This window comes from Fusarium musae, chromosome 3 (assembly GCF_019915245.1).
Source record: "Fusarium musae strain F31 chromosome 3, whole genome shotgun sequence".
Taxonomy (NCBI): domain Eukaryota; kingdom Fungi; phylum Ascomycota; class Sordariomycetes; order Hypocreales; family Nectriaceae; genus Fusarium; species Fusarium musae.
In genome coordinates, this window is record NC_058389.1 from 312,562 (window position 1) to 333,230 (window position 20,669).

Sequence of the window (20,669 nt, forward strand, 5' to 3'; positions counted from 1 at the left end):
ATATATAAAATAATAATAATATAATACTATTAATTTTTTTTATTATTTAACTATTTACTTATATTATAAAAGTATATTAAGTATAATTAAAGCTATTGAAAGATTATTTAATTATATAATAATATATAGTTAAATAAGGGGTATATTAAGCTATAAATAATATATTTCTTTTTAATTAGTTAGATTAAGCTTATTATATAATTTCTATAGCTTAATAAAGTTAACCTAATTACTATCTTAAATTAAAGAAAATAAGGCTCTTTTAATTAAAGCTAAAATGCTTATTATAACTAATCTATGCTTTATATAATATATATTATTTAATTCAGGCTGCTATTGCGGTCTAGAACACTATAGCAATGGCGAATTAAATTACTTGCAGCCTTACTTAGCGATTCAAAAGTGCGCTAAGGAAAGATCCTTAAGGCTAAGCATAGTCCCTAAATAACCCCTGGTCAAGTTTGTAGATAAGATAAGCTCCTTTGGAGTTTTAGAACTTGAGGTTCTGGGGATAAGGCACTGTCGCTCTATAATGTTAGATTTAGACACTGATATCAATTAGCTGAATATGTACTCTTATATTTAACCTTACAGCGTTATCTTTAAGTTCTGTCTACCGGGATAAGCTCTCCGAACAAGTCTCAATGATAAGTATAAGAAAGTTAAGTGTTGTTTTATTTTAGTATAAAAAGCTAGCAACAAACAGCTGTTATCTATCTGAAATCAAGTTCGAAAACTCCGCGGTCAAGCTGATGATCGTCTTTTGTCATCCTCAACTATCTGATGAAGCGAGACACCGACATCTGCGACTAGCCGTTCCAGAAACTCCGGGAGCCTTAATGGGACCAAGTCCTCAAGCTCTGTCGCAATACTATTGCTACCAGACGAGGTGACCTTCTCGAGTTCTTTTCCCACAGCCTTGATGATTTCGGGAGTAATCTTTTTAGATATATCTCGAACAATCTGGATGAAACCGCGTTAATGACTTGTAGCAGTCGATTTAAGTGACTTTTACTCACCCGACTTTTGATCTGCGGTTTGCAGCGCTTCTTCAACACCGCGAAGCGCTTCACCAACACATTCTTGTTCCTAGTCGACCCAAATTGCTTTGTCATTTCATCTTGAATAGCCGAGTATCCAAGACCTTGAGCTTTGAGACTCATGAGAAGTTTGTCCTGCTCCTTGGTCCAACCAGTATTGCTTGAAGGCGTACTGGCACTTGACTGTGTGGAAGGACCTCCTCCGTCAAAGCTTGGAGAGGACTCGTTGCCATCAATGCCCCGGAGTGATGAGACTGGGTTGTTGATGGGAGTATTGTCGAGCTTCTCCATGACATTCGGGTGGGTGGAAGGCATGCCTGTTGCGAAGTCTTGAGCGAAGTCTCCCATCTGTCCCGTGGCGCCAGGGTGTTCAGTGGGAATGGATCCATTGAGGTTCAAGCCGCTGAAATCCTGAGCGTAGTTGAAGTCGCCGACTCCAGCCATGGTGTTTTGGTCATCTCCAGACAGGGCGACAGCCTGGTCTAAGAATTGGAGCCAGACGGGGGACTCTGCTAGGGCGTTCGATTGCAGAGCAGGCATAGGGAGAGGAGGAACTGAGTTCCGGTCAGTGCTATGCCCAGGTGCAATCGGAACCTGATTGGTGGAGGGGTAGTCGTCGTGGGTCATGGTGTTTAGTCTTGAAGGTACGGTTCAATACAGAACCAAAGTTCGTCGGATCTGCTGTTATATACTTGAAAGGCATTTTTCGCGTCGCAGGAGGCTGTATGTTCAAAGGTCTTAATATTTCCTGTAGTTGTTTCCCCAGCATAAGCAGGGCTTAGTTAGCACCCGGGGGTTGAAAATGGGCTTACAGGCTGGCCTGGCACTCGGCTTCAAGCCTGGCTCTGTTCCTGGCTGCACGTTTGATTGGTTCGCTGTTTGGGCGCTGGCTATGTGCATGGCATTGTGCTTATTTCAGGCTCGGCTGTATGCCTGGCTTGGAGCCCAGCTTTATGCCTAGCTCTGCGCCTGGTCTCATGGACAATGTGATGGCGGCATCCCATTTGACAACAAACGCCACCAGCATTGCGCGCGCGTGATTTTCAACCCTCTTTTTCGTGACGCATCAACATCCCACCAGCACGCCTATATATCTTGTGAAAGGCAATTAACGGAAGGCATAAAACCCCAACCAAATCCAACAGATTCTGACTTTGATGCTCAAGTTGCAGCTTCATTCTTCACACTGAACCTCGGAAACTCAACCTTGAGACAGTCCCAAAGATACATTTGAACAAGCCGCCATGTCACTCTTCTCCGGTGGTACTGCTGAACCCCGATCGACCTCGGCCCACCAGGGATCGCACCGCAACAAACGGCCAGAAGATACTGTAGGCTTCAGCACCCACCATCGAAAATTTCTGCTAACCTGGAAATGCGTAGGCTGTACAGACCGCGTTCAGAAACGCTACTCCATATATCATGCAACTATTCTTGAATGAGATTGAGAAACTAGATGCTTCTGGAGATGGGCAAACTGATGAAGCCTATGTCGAAAGCCTGGCTGAACTGAAACATGCCGTCGAGCTGATACGCAAGCCCAGAGGCGACAAACATTTGGCAAGGTTATAAAGCAAACAATATGTCAATACCTGAAGGACAAATGTCGAGGACTTAGAAGAGCTATGGCTCAGACGAATTATCTTGGATGAAGGGTCGGAAACTGAAAGACTTTAGGTTCATTGTGCCGGGCTCGATGATGGATCATGTAGATTGAAGCCAGGACACATTCAATTATCTTTTATACCTTATACTTTGCCAACTAGTCTTTTGTAATCTGGGAAAGAAGGCTACGGCAGCTCTGCCATCCGCCGCCTGGTACTCGCTGTCATGTCCTGGTGCTCTATCCGTGCCTGAGTCTGAGGTTTTGGTCATTCGGCATGAGCTTGATGCTTGCAGTAATTGAGACGACTGACTAATGCTATCTGTGATGCGGTTTATTCCAGGTTGCTCGGGATAGATTCAAAAGGATTTCTTTTTAGAAAGACGGGTGCCTAAATTCACCAAGATCGTCTCCAAGTAATCAACGCTCCGAGATAGTTCTGACATGAGCGCTATAGCAGGGGCTACCCTCGCATCTCTACCAGCTAAGTTTGTGGCGGTAAAACCTCAACAAACCTTAAAACATTGACTCTTCTGACTTATCCATTTCGTTCAGACCTTCACGCTCAAGAACCGATATGAAGCCTAGAAACTTTACGCGAAGAAGAGCTAACGAGGGCATCATGTCTGGCGACATAAGTAGATTCTGCATTCTGTGTATTGAAATTCACTATGTATAAGTTTCCAGCTGTGTAGCATCTACATACTCTGTACTAGGCCTTCGTATACTTCCTCATCGTCTTCAATACCTCGTTCATTGTCTGGAGGTCCAGGTTGTCTCGTGCATGCTGCGCCATGACTGTCTCGGTTTGGCCAGCAATCTTCTCGACCATCCCTTCATTCATTTCGCGAACCATCTCCTGCGTAAGGATCTCAGCGGGCAGCTGGTCCAGGATCCCTTGTCCAACAACCCACGTGTTGACGTAGCCTACGAAGGCTATCATGCTCATCTACTCCCAGTCAGTCAATGCTTTCTTGAAGGAGGAGGAAGAGAAAGGATCGTAAGGAAATCCGTCTTACCTCGTAACAGGTCTCTTCCTGCAAAATGACGCGCGATGCTGCGGAAATGTTGTAATCAGCCGTGGCAAGCCCTATGACCGCCGCTTCGGTGGAGTTACGGTGCGAGCCAAAGACTCCTTCAAGGCTTGATTGAACTACGCGAGAGACGACCTCAGAACCTAGACCTTGGGCGAATAGGCTTTTCATGATGGCCTCCTTGGCCAAGTCCAAGAGTTTGTGGGAGACGATAGGCTGGCCTCCCATTCCCTGATCACTAGCAAGCGGGTCTTTTTCGTGCCGCAGACGAGCCAGATTGACGAAGCCATGAGAAAACCACGTGCTATCCCTCCCATGGCAGTCAAGCAGCCTCCGCAAGTCGCCGTGAGAAGTCGCCTCCATTTCGCCAAGCTTGGGGAGGATTTGGTGTTCCCGAAGAGCCTGGCGAACATCCTCGTCATCGCAGGCTGCGTGCGCTCAGCACTGCGTCGATGAATCGGCGTACAGCGCGCCAAACAGCATCCAAGTGCTGACTTGCGATGTCAGCCCACTTCTCTGACTGCCATTCAGAAAGTCCCGAAAAGACGACAGGATTGGTTTCTCCCGGAGCTTCGCCACCACTCCACCGTTGGATACGTTCGGCGACCCAGCGCTCATGCTCTTCCCGAGTGGTGAGTCCAGACTTATCATGTGTGTAGTATTGGGCTTTGAGAGCTTCGGCAACAATCCCTTCTGTGACCTTATCCTCATGGTAAGAGGTACTGACAACATCCATCAGAGTGTCATACGTTGCCTGGACGACGTTCTCAATCGTGCACGATTTATCACCGCCTTTATCCACACTATCTCGCTTCAGAGTCTGAGTTGGATCAGCCGGGATCACACTCGCTAACAAGTCCTCGGTTTTTCGAACAGGCGTGCTATGGTTTGTGCCATTTATCCCTTGAGTTCTGCCACATTCGTGAAGTGCTGAAGCAAACAGTGTGCTCAGTGCCTTGATGTTTGCTCGCAGCTTTTTGTCCTGTTCGAGTGGGTTCTCTTTGCCAAACTTTCCAAAGAATCCACGGCAGGTCCGGCAGCTAGTGCTGCTCAGGTGAGGCTTCCGACACGATGGGTTGATGTATGTTCCCTGACATCCTTGTGTTGCAAACCTTTCAAATTCCAAAGCGATACGCGAGAGATACGCCCGACGGCCACGGTCATCGACCCTCAAAATTCCATTCAAATCAATGCGATCTTTGATAGCAGCCGTCTCTTTCTGAAGCCTATCCACAAGCTTTGGGAGCATGGCTTTAATGTGCTTCCAGATCATGTCTTTGAGAGCCATCCTGAGCGCCTTGGTACCTACCTTTGTCTTTGGCGCATCGTCCCAGCCATTAGCAGCGTCGAGAAACCATGCTTCTTCCTGATCATCTCGCTGTTGTAAAGGAACACGAATAGTGTCCGATCTGTTCCAATTCTTAACAACATGCCATTTTGGTATAGCGCTGTCTTTTCGGCCATGAAGTATGTCTCTTGCTTGCTCAAGAGCATCGGTGTCATGTGCGAATTCAGGGTGAGTGAGAACCCCAATAAGTCGCTGTGCCAGGTGAGAGTCGCGAGACAGGATGCTTTGGACCACCTGCACCGCATTGGAGTTGTTGTAAGAGTTCCCAGCATGGGTGACTAGCAGAATCAGGTTGCTCTCCTCTTTGATGTACTTCTCGACCATGGCCGTGACGATTGCCCGGTCTGCATCTGTTTGCCCATAGGAACTGGCTTGAAAGATCCCAGGTAAATCCAACACGTCGAGGTAAGGCAGCTGTGGACCAGATTGATTGACGACAAGGACATCATCCGTGAACCCTGCCGAAGTCTCTTGGTAGACGGAAGTTCCATCTCGCAGCTTATCATAGCCAAGAGGTGCAGGTACTCCAAGGACGGCTGCTGCCCGTGACAAGCAGTCGCCAAACATGTTTGTGTCTGCCAGGCGACCCTCGAATCGGCACAGCCTGTCACGATCATCATCCGACCGTGAGCTTCCTGGTTCTATGAAGTAGCTGATTCGTACCTCCGAGGATCTGCGGAGAACGAGCTTGATGGGGAATCGGGTGCAAAGACCACCGTGCACAGGGAAGGGGAACCGGGCGATAGCTTCCAGCAAAGAGCTTTTGCCGCTACTCTGATCACCAACGACAACGAGTTGTGGGACTGCTATGTTCCTGTCGCTTCGAAGACGAGATAGCTTCTGAAAGGCATCAAAAAGAGATACCTGCGTCTCATCGATCAGGTTCTGGACGCCACCCCAGTTGGGAGGAGGGTCGAGATTCTTAGTCTGTTCTGGGGAAGACCAAGGAGACGAACTTCCTGCGTGGCGCCAGGTTGAACCGAAGATGCTACTCATTGTATCGAGATGAGCTTCAGTGACTCTAGCCTCCGAGTACTGCAGTGGGAAGAATTTGCTTTCGGATCAGGGATTGAAAAAGAGTTCCTTAAATGAAAATGAAGGGGATATAGGCAGTAGGCAATGCGACTGGCTCAAGCATGAAGAGAGGAACAAGTTGAGGCCAGAAGAGAACATGGAACGTTATTTATGCATGTTCTGCACTCCATCTAGAGAATTGGCTCCCAGGTGACATACCACACAACATGTTAGACGTCCTGCTGCAAAGGCCCGCAAGATTGTGAGTATTCCAAGATACCGAAGCCTATCAGTTGCCTCTGTCAGAAAAGGCCCCAACCACGTATCAGTAAAATGTGGGCATATGCAAGATCCGTGTCGGAAACTTAGGAGCTGACCACTCAACAGTCTTGTTGTACCCTCGACTATGCAGGGCGTCAGTTCGGGCCCATATATTCATGCCACCCACCAAAAAAGACCAATAAACTCACACAACGGTGACGGCACGATGGTGTTTTCTTATCCAATTGCACTTTCTGAATTTGCGTCAGGAGTGGGGGGAAATGGCACTCGGAGCCAAGTCGATGCCCGAATGTCTGACTCTTCGAATTTGTACATTCTCTGGTGTATATAACAACCGAATGTCTTCCTAAAGTTATCTTGAAAAGACATTTTATCAGGCACTCCAAGTTTCTATTCATAAGCCCCAATCATCACAGCCGTGCAGCCTTTAGCACGATGGAAGACTTCCGGTGGTATAATGATGCCACTGGAATGACTGCTCGATCTCAGGACAAAGATGGCGAAACGGATCCTGGCTATCTCTTGCCGGGTGCCAACCCAAGACAGACACAGTACAACATCGGAATCAATGCCCCGGGAGTCGTATCACCATACTCGATGACACTTGGTTACAGTACGATTCCTACCCAGCCTGGATTTCTGGCCACGCCTGCAACAGCTCTTAGTCCGGGTTTGAGCATCCCCCAACCCTATAATCAACAAGAAGGCTTCCCCGTCTTCCCATACAACGGCAGCACGTCCCTTATACAGCTACCTGCGCTCCATATGAACCCACCCAATCCAGTAATGTTCCAACAGAACGGGATGGCCATTAGCATGCCACCGTACCCTATTGACGCCGATATAGTGATGGCTGATGCCGGGATCATGTCTGAAGGTCCTTCGACCCCAGTTAATCAGCCCCCTGAGAGTATTTACTGCCCTATTAGAACAGCGAAAAGCCGGGGACACTCAAGGAAGAAGATTTCCAAAGAGGGGGGGGCCAAGAGCCGGGACGAGAAGTGGGAACCATGGCGAGAAACTATAAAGTACCTCAAGCTTGAACAAGGTCACACATTCCCTGAGGTAGCATTTGAAATGTCGAGCATACACGGTTTCAAATTTGCGTGAGTTTATCGTCGCACCTCTCAAATTCGAGCTTAAATGGCACCCACGGCTAACATCTAAGTAGAGTCTCGACATATCAAAAACTTGGCGACAGATGGGAAGAATTCAAGTTGGAGAAAGCTAAAGACAAGTCTTCACGTCATGGAAGGCCTGGGAAGTCTGCTAGAACAGCAATAGGAATTCTCGACATATTCAGGTGTAAGGTAGATGGACAGTGCTACCTATCCGACAACCGGCTCCTTCAGGTACCTTCAGTATCCTCCGAACCGTACATCTACCAGTATAAAATTCTCCACGCCATTGACAGCCTTGTAAAGACACTCTTTGACCAGAAGGGAAGATACAAGTGGGGCGCCAGCAGGATTACACTTACCCTATCAAACCAGTCTTTAGAAGATACAGCTACCAAGAGCTTGGCCACGTGGCAAAGCTTGTACGACAAATGCCGGGGAATTGAAGCCCTCCATGAAGGACACGTGATGAAAGGAACATTGAGCAGACTCAAAGTCCTGTTTGACCGCGTTCTTTCTCAGGTCAAGGTAACTGAATTCTTTTGTGACCCTCACATGTTACTCCATATTTGGAAGGTCTGTGATACTCTCATGAGTGTCGTTCTGGACGGGGAAACATGGGTGGAAAAGTACATCCTCGTCGGCGTCTTCCTTCAATCACTGCGATTTCGCCTACGTGACTTGGGTTACAAGGCCTCTGACCACCTGATGGTGCTCGTCGATTCTCTGTTCTCTATTCTCAACTCAACACCGCTCGACCTGAAGAAGAGCTTAGGCCTTGGATGCTGGAAGTTCATGGAAATCCTTGGCTCACAAGTTGGAAATGATCATTTCGTCGTCCTAAATCTCGGCATGTATTGCAACCGGATCTGGCCAAATATCTGGGGGCTCGTGGATGTAGAAGAGTTGCAGACACGATACAAGCATTACCTGCCCCTAACAAACGGTGGTTACAGGCCTCCAATCCCAGCTACTGTTTCCGAACATCAAGGTGCATCAATGAGTGATGAGCAACTGGAAAGGATTGAGATGCTGCATATGAGTGGTGTTGCTTTGAGTGACGTTCTGTCCACTCTCAAGGCCAACAGAAGCGACGATCGGACTCGAGTGTCTCAAATTACTTTCCTATTGAATCTCATCGATCGTGTCTGTCTGGAACTGGTAAATTTGGCACAAGGTCGCTGCAGACAAGAAGCAATCCAGGGGAAGCTGAAGTACACCACAATGACCCGAGCTCTTGCTTTTGCTTTGGAACAGCTCGCTTACGACCTTCATGAAAAGGCAACAACCGAGGAGCTAGACGTTCGAAAGCGAAAGAAGATCAGGAAGCAAAGAAACGCAGCCAGGAAAAGGGCCAGGTTGGGGCAGTTGAGAGAAAGCGATGCTGGGGCAGCTGTCAGATTCTCCACCAACTCAGATGACATAGCAAACATATACCGCTTCATGGACGAGGCAATCGAGATCCTGCGAAAAGGAGACAAGGATTGCAAACTGAGAGCAGCTCAACTATCCAGGCAACTGATGAGCTGGATGAAGACATATAGCCAGGGTGAAATTCAAGCGAATAGGAGAGGAAGGTCGAAAGGCCAGTACTATAAGAATGAGAGAGACCGGGCTGGTGAAATTCTGGCGTCTATCTTCCCCGGAGAGAAACTTGAGTCAAGAAAGGAGGAGCGGGCACGATTCCACAAGGATGTCGTGAAGGACGCGAACATGGAGGAAGCGAAGACGGTCCAGGTGGTCGCCAGACCCCGCCGTAACCGCAAAAAGAAGACAGAGAAGGTTCCAATCCCTTTGCCTTTAGAAAAAAGGACGTGCGAACAATGTGGGGAGGAGTTCGACAGCCGGAACAAACTCTTTGAAGAGCATGTCAATGTCGTGGGAGCTTGTTGCGATAACCGGGATCCTTTTATGGGTTGGTCTTCTCCAAGAGAGTGAGAATAGTCTTTTCGATGTTAGTGTTAATTGCGTAGAATTTCGATGATGGTGATGGTGGTGGTGTTATATTTGCCAGATCGAGATACGATAGATTCTGCCATCCCAATATCAAGCATTACGCGTCACGCACCCAGATACTATTGGCGGGTGGCACTGAGGCGTTCAGCATGCAGCTAACTCCTTAGCTTCTGCGAGACCCATGTCTAGGCCGCCAATATTGCCAATAGTCAAAAGAACACCTGCAGCTATTCAGCCTCACTTGTGGCGAAACGGCGATTTGGAAGTCATTCTCTGATCGCAAATGCGCATTCCCATTATTCTTTCCGTCTCGAATACGGCCTTTCTTCCAGTTCAACGCTCCAAGGAAATGTTTCCGCGCTATTGCCGGGCATAGAAGGTGGTAAGATTAATAAGAACCATACAATCTAAGATGCACAATTCCACAAAGTTGTAGTTACAAGCCTCAATGCACAGCCACTTTAGCCGGTATGCCTCGTTGCCTACTCTCCAAGTGGAAAAAGAGGCTTGCCGTTAGATAAAAGGCTGCTGGGGCTGCATACTGACTCCATCCCATACATATCACCTCTTCTGATTTCCAATTTGGTGTTACACCCATCGCCTTTTTCTTTACTCGTCCACCATTGCAATACTTTCAAGCCATGGCATCTACGAAGCCTACCATTTCTTCTGCCGGCTGTGTCAAGCCCTGGATACAGAAGTTCACCAATACTCCGCGTGACGCATTCTTCGATCAGTTTGTCGGGTCGCAGGATGCAAGATTTGTCGAAATAATTGAAGGACCTGTATGAGCACCCGATTACATTAAACTACTCAATATTGACGTCTTTATCACAGCAGGAAGACGAAATCAAATACAGCGAGGTTTCCCTCGACTCAGGCAATCCCAAATCCGCGCCAGATCTCTCTAGAGTATTTGAGGTACGATTGAGAGCCTTTTAATATCGTTTCTGTGCTCATATTGTCCAAGCTCCCACATCAAGATGGGTCGAAAGGCATTCTCAGATTAATGTAAGTGCGCCATTCTCTTGAGCTTCAATTAAAACTCCAAATTTCGACTTATTCGCATTTGTCTAATGCTTCTAGAATCTTACCGTTCAACACTGAAAACGATAATGCACCGCCTCTGTCGTGGAAAGGATTCAGGGAGCACCTGGACTTGCTGCACCTGGAAAACACTTTTATATGCACCGAGCAGATGCAGACGCCACCCACCTGGTTTGAAGTTCCATTGCAAGCAGGCCTAAAAGGTATGCTAACTCTATCCTGTCTCTCTCGAATCGCCGACTGACGACATGATTCCCAGGCTTCGTTGTCAAACCAGAAAGATGGGACTCCAACCTCGCTAACTTCAGTATCTCTGCTGTTCACTCCCCAACCTCAAGAGTTACGCACGTCGTAGCTCACATGTTGCACAAGACAGACATCAAGCATCTGCTGCTGCGACTACAGACTCTCAAAGCCCTTGCATGGCATCCTCTCCTTGTGCCACTCATCCTGATGGAGCAGAGGATAGAAGGCACTGCAGAGAAACTCACCCTGATGAGGGATTCTCTCTACTCGGTTGAGAAGCGAACTGGGACTCACAAGAACTACCGAAATGACAAATATCATGAAGAGCTCAACCATTATGCCTATGGGGACAAGGTTTGGGAGCGCCGCCACGAGCAGGATGTTGACTTTGAAGCTGCTCCTGGAAAGATCACTTCTGTTGCTTCAGAGTGTGCCATGACCGAGGCTAAATGCCAGGTCAACGAGAGTTTACTCGATTGGCTACAAGGGCTAAATGACAGTCTTGATGAACTTAACACTGACGGCAGTCCTTGGGAGAGGGCAAAGTCCTCAATCGGAATGAAGATCTCAGCCTCAAAAACATGGTCTGCTAACAATCGAACACGAAGTATCTATCTTGCCAAGCGAGCAGAGGCGCAAATGCAAGCGGTGAGTAGCCAAAACGCTCAAAACATCTGTCCACTGTCAGCTAATCAGACAAAGTGTCTGAATCTAATGGCACAGCGCGATAGTGCTTTGAACCTCAAAAAGACTGAAGCAGCACTTCGAGACAGCTCCGACATGAGAGCTATAGCATGGGTCACCCTCGCATTTCTGCCAGCGACGTTTGTGGCGGTAAGACTTGGACATACCTTAAAACGTTGACTCTTCTGACTTATCTGATAAGACTTTCTTTAGTACCTCTTTCTTCAGCTTTGAGCAGTCAGGCCGGCATGTGTCGAATTGGATTTGGCTGTATTGTGTTGTGACTGGCATATTCACTGTTGGTGTTCATCTGGGTTGGGCGCTATGGATAAGGAAGGAGAGAAGAGTTTGAGGGCTGAAGTAGAGTTGTTAGCTATAGGTCCTTAGATAAGTTATGTTGGAAATCGGGCTCTTTGTCGCTCGGCATTGAGCTAACCGGGCTGATCCGTTCATCCCGCTGCACTACCTTTGACGATCTTACCAGTTCTCGTTGACCTTCACCAAGTTCAGCTCTACCCACAGCTCTGTGCTGGCTAGTCTGGCTCGGTAGCTCTGCAGATTCCCCGTCCAGTGGCCAATCAGACAGGCTCAATCACTACTAGTGTCGTAGATCCCTGGGTGTCTTCAGCTTGTGACGTTAGCGGCTGATTCTAAGCTTACTGGTTGGCTTCGCTACAGCTCATGTCTTAGTCTAATACATGTGAAATTCCCAAAAGGTGGACATTGTGAGACATTCGATTCCAAGAATGGTTGAGCTTTGACCGCCGAATCTTGTGATTACTCTTGTCCTTGCTCATATTGGCTGAACTTCGGAGCTGATGTTTATCACTGGGGCAGCGAGCCGGGTTGTCGGACTGAATATCTCGGGCTGTTTGTGTAGATCCGACGGCAGATTTAGGTTCGGTGTCTGTAGTTATTTATGAGAGTTTCACTTTGCGTCACAATTGCAGATAAGCGTACTCGCGACCCTTCAGACCTTTGTAGGTATAAGAAGCCTCCTGCACCACAAGTGCACTTTTCTACCATCTATTGAGGAGCTTCCTCAGGTGTCAATTGACCCACTCCGCCATTATGGGTGAAGCAATCTCTCCAGAAGATGGAACATATGGCGTCAAGGGCCTTCCCCGGCCACCAAATACCATGAGATACCCTGGAGAAATTCCCTACGTAAAGGGCCTTCCAGTCCGTAAAGAGATATCGTCTCTTGCCAGCTCAGACGATTCAAATGAGCGGAAACAGTGGACGCTATTCGTGCTAGCCTTGGAGCGCTTCAAGTCTATGCCCGTCGATGACAAGCTATCCTACTTCCAGATTGCCGGAATCGTAAGTTTGAAGGTCCTGACAGCTGGGTGCCCTACTGATCTTTGGTTAGCACGGGTATCCAGAGGTTGCCTGGGACGGCGCGCCGGAACCAAAACATGCACCGGACAAGAAGACTAAACAGGCTGGTGATCAGCCTTTCGGTGGATACTGCAACCACAACAGCCTGAACTTTCCTGCATGGCATAGACCATATATGCTTCTCTTCGAGGTGAGATCTGATCTTGGACAACATTGATTCAGTTCTAACATAAGTAGCAACGTATTTGGGAGAATATGAAGCTAATTATCAACAACTGGACGATCGATTTTGGCTTGCCAGTCTCTGAGGCAGATGAATGGTTCGCAGCAGCAAAACACTGGCGGATGCCATACTGGGACTGGGCTAGGCGACAACGGTACCACGAAGACTTGGTTTGCCCACCAGTACTTACTCAAGGAGCCGTGCGAATCTACCCACCAACTACGACAAAGAACCAATTCCCACGAAGCGGTCTCTATCCCAACCCACTGGTGGGCTTCGAGAATCCAGAAAAACATCCAAATACAGGGAAACCGTTGCCCTTCGGTAGCATGCCCGGGAAAAAGTCGAAATGGAATATCAAAGACAATCCAATAGTGCATGACGAATTCCCGCTCAAGAAGGATTGTGATTGGGCTCCAGTGAGTCAATCAACCGGACCAGCTTGAGAGTTTGCTGACAGGCGCTTAGTGGAGCAAAACTTCGAGTACCAGCCGCTATGGGATCTTCAGAAGAGAAGACATCTCCGAGGAAGAGAGGGACCCAGCTAATTATTTCACTGGTCTGCATGGAGTAAGGAACTGTTGGCAAGCAAACGTGAACCTCTCGAAGGCTCATGAGAATGGCCCGGATGGCAAGCCCAGATGGAGTACAATGGAGCAACATTCGAAAGACTATGCATGGAATCCCGGGAGCCTTTCCGATGCAGTTAATCGTATGTTCTCGAAAGGCTATAACTCGAACTGGGGACAGTTTGCTTCGACGAAGTGGATTGCTGAGGGCAGAGGATGTCCGAGGACAGGATATATATCTCTGGAGTATATCCACAACAATATCCACGTAAGACGACAGACGAATGTTGTGGTTTTGGCTAACATGAATGCAAGAACTTGACGGGAGGAAGTGACTATGCCACTGGCATGGGCCACATGAGCGATGTGCCAGTAGCAGCGTTTGATCCCATCTTCTGGCTTCACCACGTGTCAGTCTCCCTATTCAAAGCAGCAAAGCAGCATGACTGACATGGAGCAGGCAAATTGATCGCTTGTTGGCTATATGGCAATGCCTCAACCCAAAGCTATGGTTTGACAACGAACAACCAAGGGGTTTCAATACCGCGAGTACGACAGCTTCGAGTATATCCGACGACAAGGAAACGGATCCTCTTGAACCGTTTCACAGGAAGGACAACGATCTCGAAAAAGAAGTTTGGACGGCGCAAGCGTGTCGGGATTGGACAGAGTTGAATTATCAGTATGATGACATTGCGGAGGTAGCTGAAAGAACGATACAAAAGCATGGGCGATTTATACCGGGGGAGTTCCAACGAGAGCTTCGATCGCATATCGACACGATCTACCCAGGCACAGGACATCTCATTGAATCGATGGACAAGTCAGGTACTGTTTTTGACGAAATACGGTCATATCCGGGCCAGAAAGGATGGAAGGATTACATCGTCAACGTGGTGTATGACCGATACGCCCTAGACGGTCTGTCTTATACAATCCAATTCTTCTTAGGTGGACCACCAGGCAAAGACACGAGTTTTGAAAAGCGCAGCTACATTGGTCATGTGTACTCCTTTGGTGGTAGACAGAGCTCATCCGGGGGCTCTTGCAACAACTGCAAGAAACAAGCTGCAGCACAAGTCCTTTCATGTGCTCAGGTCCCGTTGACGATCCATCTTCTTCACCATATCAGAGACAAAATTCCCGACCACTCTATCGAGAACTCTGATGAGATTGAAGACTATCTTAGGCTTCATCTTCAATGGAGGGTCGTCAAGTATGGCGGTGAAGTCATCTCTGAAGAAGCATGGAAGGACTTCTCAAAGCTCCAAATATCTGTCTTGCGCGGTGTCGGTCGAATCAGGTCGGGCAACGCACAAAGTGCAGTTTCAGTCTCTTCTTTGTACAGCGATTATGTTCCATTACCTGAAATTACTGATGGGAAACCCGGTGGCTTGCAGCGCGACAAAACCCCCGAAAACAGCGAGCCATTCGTTCAGCAGAACAAGAACGCTGTGCAACCACTCCACAAGGCGAAGTAAGATCTCTTCCCTCAATATCGTTGCATGTTCATTGACAGATTTAGTAGATTCATAACAGCAAAGTTTCAAAGGATTGGAGTGAAAACTTGTGGGCAAGAAGCCGAGGCACTCAAGTTTTCGCCTGTGCAATCAAAGGTCCGGTAGTTGTTGAACACAATGGATTTAAGGTTACGCAGGATCCTGGTATGCCGACGGTTCCGAGATCACTTACCAGGCTCTGTCGGAAGATTTCGTCGGGAGCTGAACACTCGCAACAAAGAGAATGCTTTCGTCTTATTCAAATTTTGTGGCATAAGAACACTATAATAGATTTATTGTGACTCTATTCAGTAGTAACTCAAACCTCGCCATCAGCACCACTATACCATCGGACGTCGCGTCAACTGACGGCTCCTCGGGATCCCAAATAACCTTTTTCGTAACTTACCATGGGTCTTTCTTTTGTGCGGCAGATCCCTATCTCTACGAATACGATGGGTCTTGATCGACGCCCGCTAGAACAAGTGCTTACCCGCCAGCATGAGAAGCGCCATGGCAATTGGGTGAAATTAATGATCATCCGTGCCGTTCGCTGGGCGCAAGATTTCCGTGTCTCAGAACGAGCATCGGGGAAATTACGCGGCATCCAAATAAAGAGAATGAGCTAGCCACTTCTCCCTCTCCGTCAGTTTTCTCTGCTTATCTCTCAGCGTCGTCAGATTCAATATGGATAACCACGAAAAGACCGTCGACTCGTTGTCGCAGAGCGAAAAGGACACTTTACCAAAAGCGACTCGCCCTCCACCAATTCTATGCCTCGGCGCTCCCCGCAATGGCTCAGCATCACTTATGAAAGCGCTGCAAATCCTTGGCTATCCCAACGTACATCATGGCTGGGACGCAGCTGAGCGTGAAGACCTCCAATGGCAATGGCCCATCTTCGACAGAGCGTGCGACGCGACATTCACCGTCCTCCCGACATACCGCGGCAAACCTTTCTCCCGTGAAGAATGGAATGAAGTGTTTGGAGAATACGATGCTGTTTCTGATGTCGCTTCTTACTTCGCTGAGTCACTCATGCCAGCTTATCCCGACGCCAAAGTCATTCTCGTCGAGCGCGATGTCGAGAAGTGGTATCCGAGCATGGTTGCCGTGGTCAAGAACTCAACGAGTCCCTTTTTACGAAAACTTGGAGTAAAGCTTGGTGATCTTTCAGGGTTTACGAGTCCGAGGCCGTGCAATAAGATTCACCAGGGCTGGACGAGAGCACCGTCTGCAAATGACGTTATCGAATACCTCAAGCCCGCGTATGCTCGACATAACAAGTACATCAGAGATACCATACCCAAGGACCAGCTCTTGGATTTCAAGCTTGCGGATGGTTGGGAGCCGTTGTGCCAGTTTCTGGGAAAGGAAGTTCCCGATGTGCCGTTTCCGCATGTCAATGATTCGAAGGAGTATGCGGAGAGGTCTAAGAGGCTGGCGAAGAAGATGTTCAAGCTTTCTGCGAGGAACCTTATCTTTCCTTGCTTGCGTCCTGAGCCTGTCACTAAGCCTTAAGGGGGTACCTGGGGAGAGAAAGGGTACACAGAGAAAAATGGGTTTCTTGACCACATGGGAATGATTTGATTCTGTATATCATCTGATATAAAACGCTGGTTAGATTTCTCAGTTTAGACAAGCGCGCTGTTTCTAATACCTAGCTCGGATAGCGTGTTTTCCATTCAATATCCGTATTTGGCAATATCGATAATCCACCTTTTGTACCTATGCGACCCCACTAACATCAAGGTCTTCACACGATGTCAGCTCATTGGTTTCATGAGAGCGGCATATTCTTCTTGCATCACAAGTCTCGGGTCATTGAGTCGTTTAACCAGAGTTTTGCCTTGGTTTACCAGATGGACCAGTGAGTGTTGAGATGGGCAGCCTGGAAGACGGCCCGTGATTCCGACAGGTAAACAGTTCCTCGACATCAACCTTGAGGGGGCTACTTATATCAGTGTGGTTCGCGCTCCTTGAAATTTCGAAAATAGCTTGTTTATCCCGATATTGATTCAATAAGAAAGGTATTCGGTATCACCTTTTTCAAAATGATTACAACTCGAAACTACAACTGGCATCGTGTCAACCCTGGTGTTTGGCAGCGCCATATCGATGAGATCGAACAATTCTACTCAACCATGGTTGTTCTCTACGAAAGAAGCGGTCGCATGTTCTTTGGAATGACAGGCCATGTCTCACTCTCCATCAAGAGTACTAGAGGCTTGTCTCAAGATGATGCTGAACTTGAGGTTGACGAAGCTTTGAGCAAAGCTTGGCTTGCACTCAGATACGCTCACCCTACACTCGCATCTGAAGTCACTCAGATCGCTAAATCAGGAGATTGGATCAAGAGTTATAAAGAACTCCAGGGTGAAGCAGATAAAGACGCCTGGCTAAAGAAAACTCTTGTGCATATCTCCAACGGACAGACTGGGAATCAGTGGGCTAACTCAGATCCGCCTGCGCCAAAACTCCCAACCGTGTTTGTTTTACATCTTCCTGCTGAGCGAGGTGGCGATGAATCTGTTACAATCCGCCGAGACCTCGTCTTTCGTTCTCCGCACGACATCATCGACGGCATTGGAACTCTCATGATGCTCAACAACTTCATATCCCTCGCGTCAGAAGCTTACGCCAAGGGCAGTACTTATAAACCCCCAGCTCTGGATGGCAGTGAGACTTCAAACTTGAGTCCATCCTACCGAATCGCAGCTCAAATTCCCGAAACACCTGATCCGGCTCAACTGGATAGACTTAAGCAGATGGCAGCTCAAAAAGCCGTTGCCGCTTCTGATCCCAATGTGGAGATTCTTGCACTCCCTTATCGACAAGGCGATTTGCTTCCCGGCCATCACCAGCGCTTAGCGCTCACACTCACCAAAGAGGAAACGCAACAGCTACTGAGGGCGTGTAAGATGGTTGGAGCTACGCCGACGCATGTCTTCCATGCAGCAGCAGCTATCGTCGTGCGAGACCTACAGGATAAACCGACTCAGATCAAGAAAGTTCGCTACATCAACTACATCCTGCGCAACGAGCGCTCAAGTTGTCAAGAACCATATAACACGGCTCAACATCCAGCAGCTGTCTACCATTCCGTCTCTGGCCAAAGTCTCGTTGTCGACATGGATCTCCACCCATCTTCCACAAAACCAGACCGCAAGGCGGAATTTCTCTCCATTCTTGAAACCGTCAAAGGCTTCTATCTCACCGTCAAGCAAGACGAGGAATTCTACGTCCTCGCACCGACGATGTTCTCCCAAGCTACACCACTGCTACCCTCTGGTCCTCGACCCCTTCCAGTGCCGGAACCAAATGCTCATCCGTCTGTATCGATCTCGAGTATGGGGCGTACTGATTCTATCGTGGCGCCGGAAACGGGGGCGTTTGAGGCGAGAGATCCGTGGGTGACGGGTGAAGAGCTCGGGAATGGGCTGGGTTTGTTTCTTGGTACGTTTCGGGGGGAGTTGTGTTTGAGTGCAGCGTATAATAACGCTTGGCATACGGAGATGGATGTGAAAGAGTATCTCGAGCGTTGTAAAGACGTTGTGTTCTCGGGTCTTGGGATCGATAACCCGTGAGTTTGGTTAGAGAGCGTGTTGATGGAAAGGGATTTCTGAGCATGGGTGAAGTCTAGGACGCTGAATGTTATTCTTTCTATCAACGAGCCTCCGAGGTGAGGGTTCGTTTCATGTCTTTGGTTGTTCAGTATTCCTTTGAGTTTAGTTCAACGGAACAGTTGTTCGTGTACCGGCACTTGATTGTCAGCCGAGTCAATACTGTTTTGCGACGCATTCCACGGTCGATATCTTTTTATCTCATCGCCGTTTCGAAAGCGCCGTATCATGTAATTCGAGATTGGCTGCTGACATCTTCGTGCTGTAACCTGTTCATGTTATCTCGTAGCTTATCCAAGTCACGAAACAGCGACGAAGTGAAGCTTCTCCAGAGATCGTGTAAACCAACTTCGATCGATGTTTCTGACAAGATACCGCACGAGACTATCCAATGACTGATCCAGTGAAGCTGACAGGTTACGCATTGGGGCAGGTCTCTCAAAAAGGACCTTGATAGTCGCCCGTGCCGCAATCCATTATCAACCAACAACACCTCCACCCCTCGCATACCATCTTCCTCCGGAACTTCTGCAGCAACTCCTCCATCACGCGCTCACTCCCAACATCTCATTCCGAAATCAGCATAGCAGATATCGGTTTATCAAGGCTCAAAACACCATTTCCATAAACCCGCCACAATCCGCCTGAAGGATCACCCTCTGGTAACCAACAAGATTTCATACCAGTGTCCCTCTCGCCTCCCGTGCATATGTAATCTATCCCGATTGTGGGGGCGATATTCACGGGGAAGCGAGGGTGTGTGTCCCGAAGTGGAAGCTCCCTAGGCCTGGGAACCTTTGACAGGCTGGGGTAAAGACAGGGTGAGCCCCGGCGAAAACCCGGATCGGGGCAGATTTCCTGACTGTTGGGTTCGGAGCTGAATGATATGCTTGTTTGATAGTGGCCAATCGATATGGGGAAGGGTTCTATCTAGGTGGTTTGGAAGGGTCGAGGGTTACTGGTTGGTTTTGGTGGTTGGGAGGTTGCATTGGCATGTGAAGTAGCTTGCGGCCGGAGAGAAACCAGGAAAATAGAGATTTTAACCTTGAATTGACGATTGATGCTACTTACTGGGGTAGCTGGCATGTTGATTTGGTGGTTGTGAGTGCCAAATGGCAATCATGCAGGCATTGTGCAGTCTGCATTTTTGGTGTTCGATGCCACCATTTGATATAATGATACCTTCAATTACATCGCGATGGACGACAAAAAAGAATTGCTCTGAGTTCCAATACCATCTAGAGCGTGAGACTCAATACAGCGACTTCAAGATCGTCTTCAAAATCGCGAGATATGTCTAAATGAAAACGAAGTGATAAATATTACTAAGACCTCACCAATCAATCGGTATCAACCTGTAATCTTGTCGCGATCTGGCATGGAGCACGAGAAATACAGGGATTCCGATCCGCATCCACCTAGAGCACGAAAATAGACGCCCGCGTGGCGAGCGATTGATAACATGGCAACCGAGTTGGTGTTGAGGTTCATCCATGAAGGTCAAAAAATCTGGGCATCGGGTGGTGCATGTCGCCGCATTCTTGGCTACGGGTATAACGGTCTTGGTATCTGTGGCCAAGACGATCTTCCAATTTTCTGGAATATCCGTCCAGGCACTGATCGACAATGGCGACACCGATTGACACGACGGTATCAAACGTTGCAATTGACTCAGTGGCAATAGGGTAAGCGTTTCTTTCACTGAGATAGCATCGCGATCGCTATCGTCTGTTGGTAGCCCGTTGTTGGTTACGCAGTGGGTCGAGTGATGTGTAGAATTGGGCATAGTCAAGCTAGTATCTGGACAAAAGTCCATTCTGTATGTTGGCTTGGGAACACCAGGTGATTACTGCAGTGCGAGTCGAGTATGGGGCCGAGATAGCACGGGACAAGGGTTGATCATCCTAGAAAATGCAATGCAAGCAGCGGTCCCTTTTGCCTTGGCACCATGGCCTCGGCACTCGACAGCGGAATAAGAGACACTCAGACACTGTAACTAGTGAGTGAGTGCGGGGGAGGCGATACCATAAATGAGACGATGC

The 20,669-nt window shown here is 48.2% G+C and overlaps 9 protein-coding genes across 9 annotated transcripts; 7 read left to right on the top strand and 2 right to left on the bottom strand.

Annotated features, from left to right (window-relative positions):
* Positions 1-744: 744 nt before the first annotated feature.
* J7337_003549 (uncharacterized protein) lies at positions 745-1,667 on the bottom strand (the record flags this gene model as incomplete). The annotated part of the gene is made up of 2 exons (XM_044821265.1): positions 745-963; positions 1,020-1,667. 2 exons carry the CDS (start codon positions 1,665-1,667, stop codon positions 745-747), a joined length of 867 nt encoding a protein of 288 aa, XP_044682598.1.
* A 617-nt stretch (positions 1,668-2,284) lies between these two features.
* Positions 2,285-2,612, top strand: J7337_003550 (uncharacterized protein; the record flags this gene model as incomplete). Its single annotated transcript, XM_044821266.1, has 2 exons — positions 2,285-2,371; positions 2,433-2,612. The coding sequence occupies 2 exons, from the start codon at positions 2,285-2,287 to the stop codon at positions 2,610-2,612; spliced, it is 267 nt and encodes an 88-aa protein (XP_044682599.1).
* A 743-nt stretch (positions 2,613-3,355) lies between these two features.
* Positions 3,356-6,021, bottom strand: J7337_003551 (uncharacterized protein; the record flags this gene model as incomplete). The annotated part of the gene is made up of 3 exons (XM_044821267.1): positions 3,356-3,592; positions 3,663-4,105; positions 4,173-6,021. 3 exons carry the CDS (start codon positions 6,019-6,021, stop codon positions 3,356-3,358), a joined length of 2,529 nt encoding a protein of 842 aa, XP_044682600.1.
* A 735-nt stretch (positions 6,022-6,756) lies between these two features.
* J7337_003552 (uncharacterized protein) lies at positions 6,757-9,377 on the top strand (the record flags this gene model as incomplete). The annotated part of the gene is made up of 2 exons (XM_044821268.1): positions 6,757-7,427; positions 7,493-9,377. The coding sequence occupies 2 exons, from the start codon at positions 6,757-6,759 to the stop codon at positions 9,375-9,377; spliced, it is 2,556 nt and encodes an 851-aa protein (XP_044682601.1).
* Positions 9,378-10,593: 1,216 nt separating this feature from the next.
* On the top strand, positions 10,594-11,606 carry J7337_003553 (uncharacterized protein; the record flags this gene model as incomplete). The annotated part of the gene is made up of 4 exons (XM_044821269.1): positions 10,594-10,645; positions 10,702-11,336; positions 11,412-11,522; positions 11,586-11,606. 4 exons carry the CDS (start codon positions 10,594-10,596, stop codon positions 11,604-11,606), a joined length of 819 nt encoding a protein of 272 aa, XP_044682602.1.
* Positions 11,607-12,443: 837 nt separating this feature from the next.
* J7337_003554 (uncharacterized protein) lies at positions 12,444-12,930 on the top strand (the record flags this gene model as incomplete). The annotated part of the gene is made up of 2 exons (XM_044821270.1): positions 12,444-12,695; positions 12,745-12,930. The coding sequence occupies 2 exons, from the start codon at positions 12,444-12,446 to the stop codon at positions 12,928-12,930; spliced, it is 438 nt and encodes a 145-aa protein (XP_044682603.1).
* Positions 12,931-14,320: 1,390 nt separating this feature from the next.
* On the top strand, positions 14,321-14,986 carry J7337_003555 (uncharacterized protein; the record flags this gene model as incomplete). Its single annotated transcript, XM_044821271.1, has 1 exon — positions 14,321-14,986. One exon carries the CDS (start codon positions 14,321-14,323, stop codon positions 14,984-14,986), a length of 666 nt encoding a protein of 221 aa, XP_044682604.1.
* Positions 14,987-15,691: 705 nt separating this feature from the next.
* On the top strand, positions 15,692-16,525 carry J7337_003556 (uncharacterized protein; the record flags this gene model as incomplete). The annotated part of the gene is made up of 1 exon (XM_044821272.1): positions 15,692-16,525. The coding sequence occupies one exon, from the start codon at positions 15,692-15,694 to the stop codon at positions 16,523-16,525; it is 834 nt and encodes a 277-aa protein (XP_044682605.1).
* Positions 16,526-17,058: 533 nt separating this feature from the next.
* Positions 17,059-18,591, top strand: J7337_003557 (uncharacterized protein; the record flags this gene model as incomplete). Its single annotated transcript, XM_044821273.1, has 1 exon — positions 17,059-18,591. The coding sequence occupies one exon, from the start codon at positions 17,059-17,061 to the stop codon at positions 18,589-18,591; it is 1,533 nt and encodes a 510-aa protein (XP_044682606.1).
* Positions 18,592-20,669: the final 2,078 nt, after the last annotated feature.